Below are 20,427 nucleotides of genomic sequence, written 5' to 3' on the forward strand. Positions count from 1 at the left end.
AAATCTGTTTTTACGTAAACTTCGACATTGGCTGATGGATAAATGTTTTTATAACTTAAACGATTTTTTTAATAATTAACTTAGTTTGGTATTAATTGACATGTATGTGACACTGAATAGTTGTAAATTCTAATAATGTATCATAATTTATACGTACTGATCTTGTAATTTATTTATTTTAACTTGTAATAGAACTATTTGACATTCGAAAATTATTTCTTAACATTGAATTTATTTATATTTTGTGTTGGCAATTGTAGCATATTGTTGTAATTGTAAATATGTATATAGATAATCTTAAAATGCTAGATTGTAAGTAATATTTGCATGCCTACACTCTCGGCGAGATGTGATGTTCGATTTAAGATGAATGTTACCACCTAATTTATGTACCACATTTCTGGCAAATAAACGATATTTCTATTTCTATTTCTTTTTCTGTATTTAATCTTGTTATGGTTGTACACAATAAAGAATAATAATAATATTATGGCCAAGCTCAGATTCAGGCCAGGTCTGAGTACGCCGCGGTAGTAGTTCAGGGTAGCCAGGGTGGTATTCCCCCTGTCCAATGTCATTGCTTCTCACTCTCTCATTAAGCAAAATGTGAGACGCAATACACATTGGACCAACATATATTGGACAGTTGGAATATCACCCTCGGGCACTAAGGAGTAATGGTTTAACATTTTGTGCTCAACCACATGCATATATAGACCGCCCGCTTAAATGAGTCCTCGCCTGCGCGGTACGGGCCTACGGGGGCGCCGGGGTAGGACGACTAAGGAGACGGCACGGCGCCGTGCGGTGGCACGGTGCTATGTACGGTGCCGTGTACGGCGTTGTGCCGCGGCACGGTGCCGTGTACGCTGCCGTGCACGGTGCAACGGCACGGCAGCGGCACACCGGCGGACGGCGCACCACTCGGTAGTAATTGTTTTGCTGTTGCATAGTTCTCACGTGCTAATTAATGCTCAAAAATGGCTGACAATTTAGACGTCGACTTTTTAATTTCACGAGTGGAAGCTAACAATAACTATTACGGGGCACCGCCCTCCGCCGGTGTGGCGGCACCGTGCCGCGGCACGAGGCCGTGCCGTCCCACCGTGCACGGCACCGTACACGGCACCGTGCCACGGCACGGCGACGGTGGCGGCACCGCGCCGTTACACGGCGGCCGGCGCCGCACCGTGGACATGAGGCCGGGCCCTACCGCGCAGGCGAGGACTCATTAAGCGGTCGGTACATAACTAATTTGTGATTTTTTATTACAGTGTGGTGACAGAACAGCGCCGAGGTGGAGGTTTAAAATTACATTTTGCAGTGATGTTTAATCGTTCTTCTGTTGAAAAAACAAGTAATGTATTCAATATTAATGACTTAGCTAATGTTAGGTTTAAATGTAATTATGTCAACTACACAGTCAATTTATCATTATCTTTAAAGAAACATAAACATGCCAAAGACTCTATTGTCAAGGTTGATGTTAGCAGTGAAGTCCTAAATTATTCCCAACAGTGGACATGCACAGAGCATTGGATTGACTGGCAAAAAATGGGATCTAAAAGAGGTCAAATTGATATCTCTGATGTCTACACGACTTTAATTCCAATCAATATCACTGTGATTAAAGGGAAATCATTCACAGCTGAGAATATGTTTGATGACTCGGACTGGACTGATTTTAGTTTAACAGCAACCGATGGCAGTGTGGCTGTACACAAAGCATGCTTGGCCGCTCACAGTGATGTGTTCAAAACAATGCTCAGCCGAGAATGGAAGGAAACGGTAGAGGGCCGGATTCAGTTAGCCGGAGTCACTCTCCAGACCCTTAAGTATCTGAAACAATACATGTACTTGGGAACAGTGCCTGATGATGATGACGGGCTCCGTACATTGCTGCTCATCGCCAACTGTTACTTAATCGACAATCTCAAGTCAGCTTGCGTGTCAAAGTTGGCCAGAAATGTGAGATCTGAAAACTTGGAAGACCTGCTCGATTTTGCTATTGATAACAAATTTAAAGAGCTCATTTCTGCTATTCTTCAACTGACCCCTGATAAAACGTGGTGCACGGAGCTTACCAAATTAAGGGAAAGGAGGTGATAACTGAACAAAAAGACGGAGAAAACGAATACTAAGAATATTATGATTGTTGTATTTTAATGTCTTTTTATTTTTAATTGAGATTGTTCTATCTATAACCGGTCTTCATTGACTAAAAGATTGTTAACATAACATAATGTATGTGTAACATCAATGTACACATAATTATTCCAATAGGTGATTATATTGAAGAAATGATTAAAACTTAATTTTATGTGAATATAATATCGTTTTATTTCAACAATATCTACTTTTATGACTTGAATACAAATGATACCTAATGAGGATAATTACCCTAATAGCATTTTCTTGTAGGGATTTTGTTGGGCCTTTGTTTACGTATTAGTTGGGCAACCGTTATATTTGGCCGTACGATTTGCTGGAGGGCCCTCGACAAAGGCCCTCCCGAAGATTCCCAACAGAGGGCCATAAGAGTAATTTTTTCGTTGGGCCTATTTAAATAAATCATACAATTATTCAACGGTGGTGGTTTTGGTTGGGCCTATACACATTTGTTTGATGGTTGGTTAATTGTTACATTTGGCCGTACGATTTGCTGGAGGGCCCTCGACAAAGGCCCTCCCGAAGATTCCCAACAGAGGGCCATTAGAGTAATTTTTTTGTTGGGCCTATTTAAATAAATCATACAATTATTCAACGGTGGTGGTTTTGGTTGGGCCGTGGTTGGGCCTATACACATTTGTTTGATGGTTGGTTAATTGTTACATTTGGCCGTATGGCTTGCTGTAGGGCCAACTGCAAAAAAATAAAAAAGGGCAATTTTTTCGTTGTGCTTCTGTTTGCAAATTCAACAATTACCCAACGGCAAGTCAGGTAGGTCGGTAGGTAGTCGTGCACCAGGTTGAAGGCCCAACACAGCTTGTCCCACAAAGGGCCAACATTGTAACTTTAACGTTGGGCCTTGTGTAGGATTCTTACAATACTACCGTAGGTAAATAGTTGTGTAATTTATAGTGTGCCTACAGTCTAATTATGTAATGGGCTTTACTTTACGAGTCCTACAGTTACCCTACGTTAAGTAAGTGGTTGTGTAATACGACGTTGGGCCTTTGCTGATAAATATTACAATTACACTACGGTAGGCATTGGTTGTATCCACATGAAGGCCCTACCTAGGCTAGGCAGCAGTTGTTGTTAATCTTCTCTGTATCGTTCCAATTTTAGTATATGTACTGCCGAAGCAAGCACACTTACTATACACTCTAATTTGTATATATACTAACCGCACTTCGAAACTTCGTAAGCGAGATTTATGTTTTTTGAGATTTAAATTGAGAAAATGTTGGTAAAATACAATTTTTTAAATTTATGTATAAATTTTATAGTTATAGCTATTAGATTTATAAGTTACTTTAAAAAAATATTATGATTATATCCGGAATAATCGAGAAAATAACTATAACTTCGATGTTTGGAGACAGTAACGCCATCTAGTGACGCCACAAGCAAACTCAACTGGTATTGTTGGGCATCAGTACCACAGCCAATGTTGGTAAATGCGATATTTGTGCTCACTGGGCCAACGAATGTTATCGTTGTTTAGCCACCGGTACCAAAATACACAAAGGCCCATTGTTAGGACTCAATGCTACAGCCAATGTTGGTAAATGCGATATTTGTCGTGATTGGGCCATCGTATGATATCGTTGATTAGCCAACGTTACCAAAATAAACAAAGGCCCATTGTTGGGCATCAGTGCCACAGTCAATGTTGGTAAATGCGATATTTGTCATCATTGGGCCATCGGATGATATCGTTGATTAGCCAACGTTACCAAAATACACAAAGGCCCGTTGTTGGGCATCAATGCTACAGCCAATGTTGGTAAATGTGATATTTGTCGTCATTGGGGCATCGGATGATATCGTTGATTAGCCAACGTTACCAAAATAAACACAGGCCCATTGTTGGGCATCAGTGCCACAGCCAATGTTGGTAAATGCGATTTTTGTCATCATTGGGCCATCGGATGATATCGTTGATTAGCCAACGTTACCAAAATACACAAAGGCCCATTGTTGGGCATCAATGCTACAGCCAATGTTGGTAAATGCGATATTTGTCGTCATTGGGCCATCGGATGATATCGTCGATTAGCCAACGTTACCAAAATAAACAAAGGCCCATTGTTGGGTATCAGTGCCACAGCCAATGTTGGTAAATGCGATATTTGTCATCATTGGGCCATCGGATGATATCCTTGACTAGCCAACGTTACCAAAATACACAAAGGCCCATTGTTGGGCATCCGTGCCACAGCCAATGTTGGTAAATGCGGTATTCGTCACCATTGGGCCAACGAATGTTATCGTTGTTTAGCGAACGGTGGCAAAATACGCAAAGGCCCATTGTTGGGCATCACTGCCACTGCCAATGTTGGTAAATGCGATATATGTCATCATTGGGCCAACGAATATTATCGTTGTTTAGCCAACGGTACCAAAATACACAAAGGCCCATTGTTGGGCATCTGTGCCACAGCGAATGTTGGTAAATGCGATGGTGGGCCAATACAAAATTAATGTTGGCTACGGAACGAACCTCATCCCAACGTTTTCCCTACCGTTGGCACCGTGGGCCCCAACGAAAATGCTACTAGGGTAGTAAGTAGGAAGTAACCAAGATACTAATTAACTTGATCAGTAACGTAATGAGGACTAAGGCAGGCGTGGCTCACTCCGCGATTTCGTCGCTTTGCTACAGGTAGCTAAAAGTACATCCGTTCCACACCAATTTTGGGGAAAGCCATAAGCCGCGCGTGGCGCTGTCGCCACCTAGCGGCCATATCTGTGCTGATCGTAACAGACGCGTTTTGTTAGAGAGCGAGTCTTTTGTACCTAGTACTATTATTTATTCTGTGACTAAGGTAATAGTTATTTACGATACAAGTGCGGAAAAGAGGAAATTCGAAACGAGTTGCGAATTACCTATTCGCACGTGTATCGTACAACGTTTTACAGTACATATGGCCCTTTAAACTTTTGACATCGCTATTTACGCACTAGTGCGGGAAAATAGGACCATATGTACTGTAAAAATATATATTCCCCTTGCTTTACAAACAATTATTGTAGCCAGTCGAGTTTTAACTTTTCTTGTCAGGCCGCGTTCCCACTACGGGCCGATACAGACGGATTGCAACCCCACTGCAATTTGTATGGAAATTGCATACACAGCTATTTTTTGTCTATGGAGCTCCCGATTCGACTATGCCTGCAGTCGGACTGCAACTTGTATGGAACTGAACGCCAACGTTGCAGTTGCAGTTATACTACAAAACGTAATTCAAGACCAAAAAAATGAAGACAATGTTGCCACTGCAATAATTTGTTTGTAAAATAGTAAATTCCTGTTGATAAATAATCACGCTAAGATAATTTATTTATTAGTAATTTTACTCCTACTATTTAAAATAGTACTTTTATTTACTTAATTTTACATAAATACAAGACGCGCTAGTAAAAAGTGGCAACATTTTCTCACTTTTTTTGGTCTTGAATTACGTTTTGCAGTTTAGGTGAAGTAACTCGAAGTCAACGAGTAGAAAAACTATTTTTGTGCTTATTTTTTAAATATTTAATGGAAGGCAATTGCAATGGTCGTTTTAATATATTAAGGTAACAACTCAGTTTTACTTGATGACAGACGAGGCACAGGAATGTCTAAATCTGAAACAATGTTATGTTAATATTTAATGCCGGATAAAAATGTTTTTGGGTAGTCTTGTTATAAGTGCTAATATTTATTGCTACTTTTATTAAGTCTACTAAGCGCCACTTGCACCATCCCACTAGCCCGGGGTTAACCGATTAAACCGTTAAAATCAAATTGTACTGGTAACCATGGTAACTCCAGGTTTAACCGGTTAACCCCGGGTTAGTGGAATGGTGCAAATGGGTCTAAGAAACCTTAAAGTGTCTACAGATTACCGTACCGGACCGTGTCCTTGGTGCGGTACGGCGCACGTATCGATGGCGCAAGGTGGTCGCCGTACGTGCGTTAAGGACGCAGCTATAAGTTAGAGCGAGAAAGAGATATTTTGACCGCACCAAGGTCATTGTCCGGTGCGGTAGTCTGTTACGGCTATTACATTAGCTCTTATGATACTTAGCAGGTAGACTGTCTTACGCTCCCTCGACCAGCGGCAGAAGTACAGTCACCTGCTATAGTATGTTACTCTTCGAAGGCGCCAAAAATATGTGATACGCTCTTAGGGCTCTACAAATAAGATCGTGTCAGATATTTTTACGGCTTTCGAAGAGTAACATACTATTGCTGGTCACTGTATGTGAGCCGATCTGTCAACAGGTTATACAAATATACAGCTACTTACTGTAGCTACTGCAGTACAGCGCGCAGAGTGAGCGCCGGTGCGGTGTCGGCGGCGGCCTGGCGCGCGAGCTGCGCGCGCTGCCAGCCCGCGCCGCCGCCGCCGGACAGCGCCGCCGACACAACGCACGACGACCAGCGGCACGAGTACGTCAGCCGGTCTGTAAACAACATAAAAGTAAAAGACACTGCACCTACTTAATCTTTCTGGTTTAACCCATTGGTTGACTGGTAGAGAATGCGTTAAGGCATGAAAGTATTCGCGTTTGGGGGCATTTTTTTAATTTAAAGCGCTCAAATATCACCTTTACCGCTTGAAGGAGAGAGTAGTATAGAACCTTCTCGATATAGAACCTTTTGGAAATTAAACATGAAACAGACATACACCATACACCTGGGCGACCACGGCTCCAAATTCCAAAAGGTCCTATGGGTATCGAGTACCTGCTATTCTAATTATAACTCTATTCTTTAAGCGGTAAAGTTGTTATCTGTATGGAATCTTTTGTTAGTGCTTTTGTACAAGCTTTTATTTAGTTTCACCTGACCGTTGTCTGTCTGTCTGTGTGTAATCAAATCCTGCAAGTTAAATTTGATCCACTTCCCGATTTCCGATTGAGCTGAAATTTTGCATACATACGTAAGTCGGGTGACAATGCAATATTATGGTGTCATCGAGCTGATCTGATGATGGAGACCGGAGGTGGCCATAGGAACTCTGTGATAAAACAACGAAACATAATTGTGTTTGGGGTTTTTAGAATAGTCTCGATGAGTATTAGTTGCCTGTGGAAAAAAAAGTACAGTCGGCGATAAAAGCTTGTACCAAAAATCAAATTTTGCCAAAAACTTATAACACACTTTTATTAGGTCGACCTGTATGTAACTATGTAATGGAATCTAAGGTAACTAATTTAACCATCTTCCAAGGATCGTAGCGTTATGAAAATTGGCAGCTGTATGTAGTTCTGATAACAATACAATAATATGGTACTGTCGAACTGATCTGATGATGGACCCGGAAGATATGAACTGGAACTTCATGATGGAACATCATATCATAGCTGTGTTTGGATTTGTTAGAAAAGTCTTGTAATGAACTTTGACCACGATTAGGTTTCAAGGTCTGATGATGAAGCCGGAAGATAGGCACTGGCATTCCATGATGGAATATCGTATCATAGTCGTGTTTGCACTTGTGAGAAAGGTCACGTAATGGACTTTGAACACGATCAGGCATCAAGCGTGTCTTTCTAGTGTTTTTTAAACTATTAACCTTTTAACCGCCAGCAAGTTTTGATCGAGCGTGCTCGTGTCGCCACCGGCAGTAATTGTACCACGCAGAGTAAGGTTGGCATGGTTACGGGAGTTATAAATGTGATGTAAAAACCAAATCAGATATTTTTGTCTTATTTATCAGACTGTGGCGAAATGAGCTGGATATGTAATGTCTTATATATCAGACTCTGGCCGTTAAAGGGTTAATTTTACTTTGCACACGCAATTAGCGGTTTGGTTTAACAGAAGAAAACAATGCCATTCATCGGCAGATAATCTCTCAAATGGATTCCGACATTTTAAAACCGTACGACCAAAAAGAATAGATAGGACAGAGGGGTCCTGTCATTGTAAATTTTGTAGTCACAGTAAATTTACTGCCATCTATCGACACACGACTAAAACTCAAAATGAAAGCGTATAAAATTATCAAAAAAATGTATATATATGGATAAATGATTTTATTATTTTTATATCATTTTGATCCATGTTCATTCACTGATATCTACGAGTATGTGTTAAAATTGTTAAATATGAAACGGTGTCGTCACGCCATCTAGCCGAGCATAGGCTAAAGGTGTGTGCGGCATCTATCCGAGAATTACGATTTCTAGATTTCCGAGGCACGTTTTTTCCTTAGACTTTATTCATCTTATACGAAGTTACATATGTCTTCGGTACGACTGTACTTACCGTTTTTGGGTGCAGTTTGAGCCGGTGCGTCGTCAAATCGCAGTGACACAGTGACTTGCCCGTCCTCGTATTCCGTACGCGGCACCACAGCTTCTAACGAAGTGCAAGTCAGCCCCTCGCCTGCCTCGAGCCGCCAGCTCACGCGGCCGTATGTCGCGCCCTCTGTTGGAAATAAACGTCAGAAAAGCTGAAAGTGTAAGTGGAAACTACAGTTAAGAAACGGGGCAAGTGCGAGTCGGACTCGCGTTCCAAGGGTTCCGTACACTACCCAATTTTTTTAAGGTTCTGTACCTCAAAAGGAAAAAACGGAACCCTTATAGGATCACTCGTGCGTCTGTCAGTCCGTCTGTCACAGCCCATTTTCTCCAAAAGTACTGGACCAATTAAGTTGAAATTTGGTACACATATGTAAATTCGTGACCCAAAGACGGACATCTAGTAAACAAATGAATTTTAAACATGGAGGCCACTTTTAAGGGGAAAATGAGAAAATTAAAAAATAATGTTTTTTAAACTTTATCGTGTTACATATCAAATGAAATAACTTATTTTGAAAATCTCAAATATATTTTTTTGTTATTTTAAAATAAATAGTTTAGAAGTTATTTAAGAAAATAGCCAAAAATTACCATTCCCCCCTTTTATCTCCGAAACTACTGGGTCTAAAATTAAAAAAAAAATATACAAAATAGTTCTTTACCTATAGATGACAGGAAAACCTATTAGAAATATGCAGTCAAGCGAGACTAATTACTTAGTTTTTGATCCGACCCCTACGGGGTTTTTTAAAGGCAATTCACTCGCGGTTCACATATAAAAATACATTGTTAAAAATTGGGTAATGTACAGAACCCTTGGAACGCGAACCGACTCGCACTTGGCCGGTTTTTTTATGTGGAACGTGAATGAAATGGCTTTAAAAAACCCGAGAGAGCTTTAAGAAACATCGAGAGAGACACGAGTAATCCTATAAGGGTTCCGTTTTTCCCTTTTGAGGTACGAAACCCTAAAAATAACACTTTCAATGTAATGTGAAAAGTTTAAGTCGTATATTTTTTAGCACACTTAAAAGTTGTAGCTAAATTAATTTAATTACGTTGGGAGCTGTTATATATACCTTCCCTGGCGAGGTAGACCATGCGCCAGTCGTGTTCGACCTTCCTGAACACATCCTGGGCCTCGTAAACGCCGGCCTCCCACGATTCGATCTGCTGAATCAGCTTCCCATCCAACAGGACCTGCAAAAACAACAACTTAGCGCCACTTGCACCATCCCACTAACCCGGGGTTAACCGGTTAAACCATTTTTTTCTCGCAGGGGTAAATACATTTTTCACGTCACCTATTCGGAAAAGGGCTTTTTCTTCCCCGCTAGGAGGGATCAAAGTGGCACTTTTCCTCCCTGCTAGGGGGGATCAAAGTGGCACTTTTATGTTCTAGGACACTATTTATCCTTATTTTTTCCATTCTTTTTTTAGCTTGAATAATATTTTGAAACATGATAATTGTGTCAACACTAAGTGTTTTTTTTAATTTCCTCATAGTTGATGTGAAAAGCAGTATGTGTCACACGGTATCAAAATTATTTCGTCTTGGGCGTTAACACTTGAATCCCTCATTACGCTCAGGATTCTACTTTAGAATCCATCGCTTCATTCAGGATTCAGTGTACGCCCTTGACGGAAATATATCATTTTGATCCCTTGTAACCCAAACTACTATACGTATCTCGCCCCCGGGCTGCGAAGGCCCGTTGGGGATGGGGTGGTATGTGGGACTCGCTCCTCCCGTATTTCCTCTGTTACTCAGAGGGAGGGGAGGAGAATACCCACTAAATTCCCCTGCGGCGTTACCCTCTGCCGTTTTTGGGGAGCATCATGAGGTCACGAGTATTCTACCACGATGCTCCCCTGAAACCGGTTAAACCTGGAGTTGCCATGGTTACCAGTACAACTTGACACTGGGTTAACGGTTTAACGGGTTAACCCCGGGTTAGTGGCATGGAGCAGTGGCCCTTATAATAGTGAGGTGTAACTGGACCTTTCGGACGCTCTCGGCTCCGTTCGGCTCAGCGTTGCTACGAGCAATTATTATTAGGGTTGTCAAAACTTAACGTCCCTTTGCGTGCACAACCACAGATAAGATACTTTTTTTTTTAAGCCTGTAGCCGTGTAAGAAGTGTAACACTCTTACGGTAGATGTCGCTAGTTTCCCCTAGACCCATAATATGGTATGGTGGAAAGATTTGCTGGCTATGGATGAGGTCTTGGTGGCTCAGATGGCAGAGCACTGGAGTATCGATCCAGAAGTTGTGAGTTCAAGTCTCACCCAAGACAGTAATTATTCCACTTTCAAATTTATTCTAAGCTTAAGAGCATCGTTCGCAGACGTTTCTGCTTGTTAAAAATTAAGATACGTTATTTGACAACTCTAAATAGCCGAAAGGGATAGTGCGATACATTAGAAAGGGTAGGGAATAACATAATTCGTCCCTGAATCGCTGTCAAACTTCGGTTTTGTCGGAAGTTTTATCTGTACAGCAGTAGCTTAGAGTATTTAGTAACTGGAGATGTCATCGCTGTCATTTTCTTTACGAAACAGTCTGCCGATTTATGCGGGGGAGGGGACGTCAAACGTATTGCTATTTCTACACGATTTGTACGTAACGTACAAATAGCCATGTCAGTCCATACAAAAGTTTGCACAATTGTGCAAGATTTTCGGCAGAGGGGTAAGCTCTTAATGGCCACTCCAGTTATTAAATGCTCTAAGGGTAGTATTATTTTTCTGGCCGATTACTTTGTTTTTGGTAAAAATAACAATTCAATACCTATGATATCGCGGGCCCGTACGGCGGTGCAATAAGGCCAAAATTATAATACTAGGTTTTTCAAGGCACCATGCATTTTAACCTAAATGAGTAGGTAGGTTATTTAATAACAATCAGTAGCATGTGTTAGTCTAAAAGGGTGTCATTAGACACATTAGCGCTTTAAAACCCCACACTTTAATTATTTTCAAGTTTTTGAGTTCAATTAATAGGGAATATTAGGCAAAGCTCTGCGTAGGTGGCACCTTTGTGGCACATACAGTAAACAAACCACATTGACACATCACACGTCACGTCAATCACACGGCCTACCGCGAAACAAGAAAATCGAAATTTATTTATCTAATCTGTCTATCACTCTTGCATATTCGAGCGATAAAGAGGCAGATATGTGACTAAATTTCGATTTTCGCGTTTACCGGTAGGCCCTTGTTAACAAACCGCCTTGATGCATCAATGTCATATTTTATTGTCTGTGAAAACTTGTCAAAAAACAGTTTAAGGCACAGTATGTATAAGTTAGTCTATGAATTTACTAGTCGGTAGTGCTGCACTCTGGCGGCAGAACATTGCAGTAATATCCCCTATTCTAAACAGTACCTCATATTTGTCTATGTATAAAGCGCTAAGTGGCCTAGCGGTAAGAGCGTGCGACTTTCAATCCGGAGGTCGCGGGTTCAAACCCCGGCTCGTACCAATGAGTTTTTCGGAACTTATGTACGAAACATCATTTGAAATTTTCCAGTTGTTTTTCGGTGAAGGAAAACATCGTGAGGTAACCTGACTAATCCCAATAAGGCCTAGTTGTTTCCCCTCTGGGTCAGATGGCAGTCGCTTTCGTAAAAACTAGTGCCTACGTCAAATCATGGGATTAGTTGTCAAGCGGACCCCAGGCTCCCATGAGCCGTGGCAAAATGCCGGGATAACGCGAGGAAGAAGAAGTACCTCATATTTGTCGAGCGCGGAATAGTACTTGATCTCGTATGTGCCCTTGCTTGTCAGTTTGAACGTGTGTCTCCCCGCCTCCCCCCGCTGTGTTCGCCACGCTCGTTCGCCCGATATCCGCCCGTGCGATTCGTACTCGCTCGGTTTTCTGAAACAACAGGGAATTTGATTGTATTAAAAAAGAGTATTATAATAGAAAAGTCTGTTAATTCAGTAAAATTCCTGACATCTTCGTATTCCGGCCGCATTCCTGACAAACGGCCAAAATTCCTGACATGTCAGGAAAATTCCTGACATCTGGTAACCCTAGCCCAGGGGTCGATAGAGTTTTGAGAAGAGTCAACTGCAATAGAAATCACCTGTTTAAGGAAGCTTAGAGCCGCAAATGTTGTTTTCAGTGGTGTAAGAACTCTCAAGGGTTCATTTTATGGGTCACGTAAAGAGCCGCAATTGTACCTCCAAAGAGCCGCGGTTGCCGACCCCTGTGATAGCCCAACCATAATGTTCCAGCTTTAGAGTTGATTTAGACGGCGCGCGAACTCGCATGCGATTTTAGTAACATTGCGGACTGTTGGTTACGTCCAATTCAACCGACCGATCAAAAACCGCAATGTAATGAAACTCGCATGCGAGTTCTCGCACGGTCTAAATGAGCTCTTATTCGTACCTTTCTACCATAAGCTGTACAAGTTCCTGCAGCGTGCGGCGCGCGAGGCAGCTCCGTCTCGCCGCCGACACTTGCCGCTGTCGGTGCTCGCGAAGGGACAGAATTGTTGATAGTAACTCTCTCTCGCTGCACAGATTCCGACGAGTGAGTACCTGGAAAAACGAACATTTAATTATAATAAAACTCCTTATGATCCATACTGACATGTGACACGGCGATTACATAGAATAAGACAACCTGATGTCACAACCGTGGCAGTAATAAGTAATGACAGCTTTTTTCCCCAGCCATGACAGTACATTAGAGGCGTGTTGAGTTTCACTAAACTAACTAACTAAATCTTATTTCATAATAAATAGAGCTCACCTCCTTATGGTCCATAGTGTATCGCCATGTTACATCTTGAAGATCGTCCCGTGACACGGCGATAACGTATGACAACTTTTTGACCCAGCCGTGACTGTACATGAGAGGTGTGTTGAGTTTGCCCAAAACTAAACCTTATTTCATATTAAATAGAGCTCACCTCCTTATGATTCATAGTGTATCTCCACGTCACATCCTGAAGATCGTCCCGTGACACGGCTATGACGTATGACAACTTTTTGCCACAGCCGTGACAGTACACAAGAGGTGTATTGAGTTTGCCCAAAACTAAACCTTATTTCATATTAAATAGAGCTCACCTCTTTATGGTGCATAGTGTATCTCCACGTCACATCCTGAAGGTCGTCCCGTGACACGGCTATGACGTATGACAACTTTTTGCCCCAGCCGTGACAGTACATGAGAGGCGTATTGAATTTGCCCTCGCACGGGTCCACGTGGAGCCATTGGTTTGATTCTACGTCGAAAATCTGAAACGAAAAAATAATTGTTTTAGTACTAGTTTAGTACAATATATGGTACCATCGAGCTGATCTGATGATGGAGACACGAGGTGGCCATAGGAACTCTGTGATAAAACAACACAACCTAATTGTGTTTGGGGTTTTTAGAATTGTATCGTTGAGTATTAGTTGCCTGTGGAAAGAAAAGTACAGTTAGCGATAAAATCTTGTACCAAAAATGAAATTTTAGTGAAAAACTTTTTGAAATTATTTTGTACTTTTCTTTACTCATAATAAGTGAAAACTATAGTAACTATACCTCGCACCACACATGGTCTGTAGTGTCATACACGTATCTCGTCTCGTACGACAAAGCTCGACACAGCAGCGTGAAACAGTTGGCCCACTCGCCACACCGGCCTTTTCTTGTGACAAGTAAAGCGTGAGCACTGCCTGAGGGATATGGGCACCAAGGGAGTGTTATTACTAATGACATAATTAAACTATTACCTCGCACCACACATGGTCTGTAGTGTCATACACGTATCTCGTCTCGTACGACAAAGCTCGACACAGCAGCGTGAAACAGTTGGCCCACTCGCCACACCGGCCTTTTCTTGTGACAAGTAAAGCGTGAGCACTGTCTGAGGGATATGGGCACCAAGGGAGTGTTATTACTAATGACATAATTAAACTATTACCTCGCACCACACATGGTCGGTGGTGTCATACACGTATCTCGTCTCGTACGACAAAGCTCGACACAGCAGCGTGAAACAGTTGGCCCACTCGCCACACCGGCCTTTTCTTGTGACAAGTAAAGCGTGAGCACTGCCTGAGGGATATGGGCACCAAGGGAGTGTTAGTACTAATGACATAATTAAACTATTACCTCGCACCACACATGGTCGGTGGTGTCATACACGTATCTCGTCTCGTACGACAAAGCTCGACACAGCAGCGTGAAACAGTTGGCCCACTCGCCACACCGGCCTTTTCTTGTGACAAGTAAAGCGTGAGCACTGCCTGAGGGATATGGGCACCAAGGGAGTGTTATTACTAATGACATAATTAAACTATTACCTCGCACCACACATGGTCGGTGGTGTCATACACGTATCTCGTCTCGTACGACAAAGCTCGACACAGCAGCGTGAAACAGTTGGCCCACTCGCCACACCGGCCTTTTCTTGTGACAAGTAAAGCGTGAGCACTGCCTGAGGGATATGGGCACCAAGGGAGTGTTATTACTAATGACATAATTAAACTATTACCTCGCACCACACATGGTCGGTGGTGTCATACACGTATCTCGTCTCGTACGACAAAGCTCGACACAGCAGCGTGAAACAGTTGGCCCACTCGCCACACCGGCCTTTCCTTGTGCGGAGTAAAGTGCGCGGGTCGTTGTGACGGGGGAACTGCGTTTCCGTGTGACAGGATTGGCAGGAGTATATCTGAAACAATGGACGACACTCAACGGAAGTAATGGGATTACAATAATTTTACGGTTTAAACGGAAAACCGAAGTTTGACAGCGATTCAGGGACGAATCATGATATCCCTTTCTAATGTATAACACTATACCTTTCGGCTATTTAAGGTTCGGCTATTTGATGGTGTGTTTAGGGGTGTGGTGAAATTCAAGTCTTTATCTTATCTGTGGTCGTGCACGCAATTGGATGTCAAGTGGTGCCAACCCTAATAATTGCTCGGAGCAATGCTGAGCCGAATGGAGCCGAGTTTGCCCGAAAGGAGTGTCTCCCCTCTGCTTGTACTTGAACCAGCCCTAACAATAGTCTCCTGGTTCCAAGGGGTTCGTTTCTAGACTATTCACACTTGATAATAATGTTAGTATTAGCACAAAATAAATAATAGTACTAGGTCACAGATTAATAAATAGTTACTACGTAACAGATACTTCATTCCCAAACAAAAGCAAAAATACCTACGCTATAATAGCCTACAGAACCTTAATAATAATACCTGCTGCTCAGGACAAGAAGAAATGTACCATAATTACGCGCACAAAGAGTCGAGACTGTGTTGCCCGCCGTTCGAGTCACGTGCCAACGCGTCATCGTAAGAATGCGCTAGGGTTGTAGCTACCCTACCTATGATGATTATTGTAATAATAAAACGAATGTTGCGAATCAAATATGTTTTAGTTTTAATATAATGATTTATAATTTTTTCACTTCTCGGAATTCTCTGTTATTAAAATTTAATAAGTAGTTGAAAATATCCTAAATCGCGTAAATAATTTTAATAAATATTCAGGAGCAAAGCAACGGACAATCAACGGTTTTTAAAAGTTGTAACCAGGCCGATTAATTATTACGTCGTCAAAGTTATTTAAAAATACTTTTTGTAACCCTTCAATATAATTATTAAACTTTCAGGTGGGAGTGGGACCTTTAGCCCGCCATAAAAAGATTAATTTTTATTATAGGCTTTTTCCTTTGTTTTTAGGGTTCCGTACCCAAAGGGTAAAACGGGACCCTATACTAAGACTTCGCTGTCCGTCCGTCCGTCCGTCCGTCCGTCTGTCACCAGGCTGTATCTCACGAACCGTGATAGCTAGACAGTTGAAATTTTCACAGATGATGTATTTCTGTTGCCGCTATAACAACAAATACTAAAAACAGACTAAAATAAAGATTTAAATGGGGCTCCCATACAACAAACGTGATTTTTGACCAAAGTTAAGCAACGTCGGGAGTGGTCAGTACTTGGATGGGTGACCGTTTTTTTTTCCTTTTTTATTTTTTTTATTTTTTGCATTATGGTACGGAACCCTTCGTGCGCGAGTCCGACTCGCACTTGCCCGGTTTTTATTTTTTTACTTTTTCACCCATCTACTGCACAATAATTACGTGGTTTCGGCATTTCGAAGCATAAGCGCGGGAAACGCGCGGTGCAATGCGGTACGGCCGCTGAGGCGGGCGTTCGGCGGCCCTCTGTCGGTTGTATCGTCGACGATACGCCGAGCGGTAGGCATATAGCGCGTGGCCTTGAGCGTGTGACGGAGGCCTGACTAGGTACAGAAGGCTCACTCTCTAACAAAACGCGTTTATTACGACAGATATGACCACTAGGTGGCGTCGTCCGTTCCGTAGCCGTGCGCGGCAACTACTACTGCTAGACACCAAAATTAGTGTGGGCCACATGTACTTGCGCAGCGACGACATCGCGGAGTGAGTCACGCCTGGTATTAGTACCTCAACATTGCAGGTCTCGTTGCCGACGCGCATGGACTGCGCGCGCACGAAGTTAGTCTGTCCGGCGCAAGACCCGCACTCCGGCTTGTCCACCCACGAGAAATACTTGTACTTGAACCAGCCGAGTAGCTCTAACAGCAGGGCCACGTCGAACGAGAGGTCGTACTCTTTTGTTTCACCTGGAAGACGTTTTCTAGGTTTTAGAAACAGCATGGATAAATTTAAAAGTGGAAAAATTACTGTCTTGGGTCTTAGGTGTGGGGATTTATTTCGTCGACGTTTCTGCTTGTATAAAAATTAAAATTAGCATGGATAAAGTCACGCTAAGCTAACGCTGCAGTGTATTTGATAGCACAGAGTGTGCAAGTGGTATTTCAAGCGTCATAATTTCGTAGAAGTTTGACGTTTGTGATAACGCTTAACCACTCTCTGCTATCAAATACGTTAAAGCTTAACCTCGTCGTCGTAAAAATAGTATTTTTATTATTAGCCTATTTTTTTTATTAGGCAAAACCTGTCTTCGTTTTCTCCACTCGACCCTGTCATCGGCATTTTCCCACCATTTGGGGTAGAATGCGTCCAAGTCGCCCCGCCATCTCCTTTTCGGTCTGCCTGCACCCCGGCCTGCACGTTTATTGTGTTCTGAGGGTCCCACTCAGTGAACATTTTGGCCCACCTTTCTGGGTGCATGCGGCAGACATGTCCAGCCCAGTCCAATTTAATCTTAGCGGTCTTGACGCCTACATCTAATACTCAAGTTCTGGAGCGTAGTTCCGTGTTAAAAATAGTAAATTACCAGATTTAATCTTCTTCTGCTGCTCCCGGACCCGGTCCAGGGCCATCAGCTGCAGCGTCACCATCGGTATCTGTTCCCGCGCTAGCTCCTGCAGCTCTTCGCTTTCATACTGGATCATGTTGTTGAACAGCATCTCGATTTTTAGCAGGAATGGGTTCTTGGTTATCTGTGTATCAATATATCTTTACGCATTTGTTATGAATCCGCCTGATATTTACATATATATGTAGTATGAACATGAGAGTGCCACAACATTATCTCATGCCCAAAATAGACTAACCATATAAATTAAAAAGGGATGGGCAGAATAGGTATCTTGTGTGTGAGATACTGTCATTGCACTTTCATGCCGAGTGGTGATAATAACTAAATGTAATGGCAAAGTTGTTGTTTGGAAAGAAAACTTTAAACCCTTTGAATGCCACGCCTATTGTGTGCGGCGTGACATCCCTTATCGGAATGTATTTTTCCAATTAGATTTAAATATATACATAACATCTTAAAGCCACCTTATGAGGATTAACTAGACTGAAATGAAAGTATTGTATAAAGTTAACACAAAAAAGGTTGCATGTTGAAAAAATAGAATAATTTACTAAAATTACATATTCCATCAATTAAAGCAGCAGTCGGCAACCTTTTAGCAGCCAAGGCGCGGGCCGCACTTTGTTAATATTTATGACTTTATCAGACATTGTCATTTGTCAATATTACATACCGTAAAACGGGGTGAACAGAAATCGCGGGGTGAATAGAGAAATTTTGAACTCTTTCTTTCAAGTTGTTATATTTAAAAACATACAACTCTAAAATTAGATTTTTTGGAATGCGTATAAAGTAGACTATTTATTCTCTACATTGATACCAAAAGAACGTAATCAAACTGCCTAAAAGTTAGATTTTTTTGACTCTAAAGTAAGATCTCGCCAAGGTAAGAAATGAAGCCTGTCTGAACTTTGTTCTAGCGGTAAATGTTTTGACATTAACTAAGTAAAAGTTAGCTAACCTGGTAATATAGTATCTGTAGTACCTAAATAATATATAATATCACTAATTTTCTCTATAATAAAGCATTTTTTTGCAAAAAACCAATAACAAGCAAATTTACGTGTTAAAGGGGTCAGTGGACACGCATATGGGGTGAACAGTTACGCCATAGGGGGTGATTAGATACAACAAAGGGGTGTAAAGACACGCCTTGGGGGTTAAAAGACACGAAAAAATAATTTTGTGTTAAATAGCTGTTTAACAGATATATATACCATTTGCCAATAGAGTATCCACATAATAATGACCAAATTCGATGCCTATGACAGCTAAAACTTAATATTTCTATTCACCCCTTTCTTGTATCTATCGACCCCGTTTTAAGGATATGGAGAAAACAGGTAGTTTTCTTTGATTTTCTCTGAATTGGGTAGGTAAAAATTTATTTCACAGATGCAAAATTGAAGAACTAACCAAGACTCAAACAATGATATCAAAATTATTACTTTTATCATTTGGATTATTGGCGAAAAACGTCCTTGAAGTTGAAAATCGTGTCTTTTCACCCCGTTTTACGGTACAAACTAGCCAGGGAGGCTCGCGGGCCGCTTGTTGCCGACCGCTGAATTAAAGGATGATTGAATTTCAGAAAAAGTATTTAATTCATTTGGTGCATTTAAAAACTTACCAGTACATTAGATGGAGCAAATTTAACTTTTTTCGGTTGCAGACTGTGGTTAGAGCGTATGGGGCGTGATCTTACGCGGCTTACCGAGCCGCAACAGAAGTAAATCTTACGCTCTATGGCTGCCTGCGCTATCCGCAGCTTACTCAAAGTCTCTTCTTTTGGGTACACATACACATTGCCATCCTGGTATATGAAAGACACATTTTATAGCATCTGGAGATATTTAATGAAAGAACATAGAAGTTGACAGTGAATATAATGTTTTTAACTTTTTGTAGACGAAACGCTCTGCACAACTCACCGAACGAAATCCGACGTATTTAAGGTAATCTGTGAATGCCTCGGAATGTAAAACTTTCTTCAAAACCTCGCTCTTCAACGTCCTTAGCTCGTAATCGTGAGGGTTTTCCAAAATCTGATATATCACGTTAAGAAGTTCATACAGAATTTTACTGAAGCTGTCTACACCTCCTAAGCTTTGTTCCACCAAGGCAAGACGGGCTATATCTTCCATTTTGTCTGTATTTAGGCTTAGGAGTGTTGCGGGTGGATTTTTATTTGTTATCAATATGTTGACTAACTCATTTCGAAGTCGTTCTCAGCTGTACTTGTCAATTTATGACTTGTCATCGCGCTGTCAATGTCAGATTGTCCCAAGGTTACTTCGTTCCGAAATAATATTGAGTTATTTTTTTATTCAAAAATATATTTTTTCATAAAAGCAACATATATAACTTCATACAAGATTTATACTTTTCAACATTGTGCATGCTTATATATAAATATATCTTCGACATAAAACAAACGCTAGAAACACTGTTAGTTTAATGGCGGGGATTTTTACTATTTTGGGCTGCCAGTGTATTTTTTTTTTTAAATTCGGGTGACATTTGTGGCAACGTGTGTAGAGGCCTTATGAAAACTAATTGGAAAAAAGTTTATTGAAATTGTTTATGTCAATAAAATTTGAAGTATGTTTGAAAGTCTTGCCGTCTTTGCTTTGTAACAAAACTTATCATTCAATAATTATTTCAT

General features: G+C 41.4%; 1 protein-coding gene across 1 annotated transcript; it reads right to left on the reverse strand.

The window, feature by feature from the left end:
* Positions 1-5,684: 5,684 nt before the first annotated feature.
* On the reverse strand, positions 5,685-20,078 carry LOC134798460 (peptide-N(4)-(N-acetyl-beta-glucosaminyl)asparagine amidase). The gene is made up of 12 exons (XM_063770900.1): positions 19,694-20,078; positions 19,393-19,575; positions 17,718-17,883; positions 16,922-17,100; positions 14,975-15,157; positions 13,557-13,727; positions 12,871-13,022; positions 12,204-12,351; positions 9,546-9,666; positions 8,429-8,590; positions 6,462-6,618; positions 5,685-5,796 (listed from the first exon to the last, which is right to left on the reverse strand). The coding sequence occupies exons 1-11, from the start codon at positions 19,904-19,906 to the stop codon at positions 6,467-6,469; spliced, it is 1,830 nt and encodes a 609-aa protein (XP_063626970.1). The 5' UTR covers positions 19,907-20,078; the 3' UTR covers positions 5,685-5,796; positions 6,462-6,466.
* Between the last annotated feature and the right edge of the window lie 349 nt (positions 20,079-20,427).

The sequence above is a fragment of the Cydia splendana genome, chromosome 16 (assembly GCF_910591565.1).
Source record: "Cydia splendana chromosome 16, ilCydSple1.2, whole genome shotgun sequence".
Taxonomy (NCBI): domain Eukaryota; kingdom Metazoa; phylum Arthropoda; class Insecta; order Lepidoptera; family Tortricidae; genus Cydia; species Cydia splendana.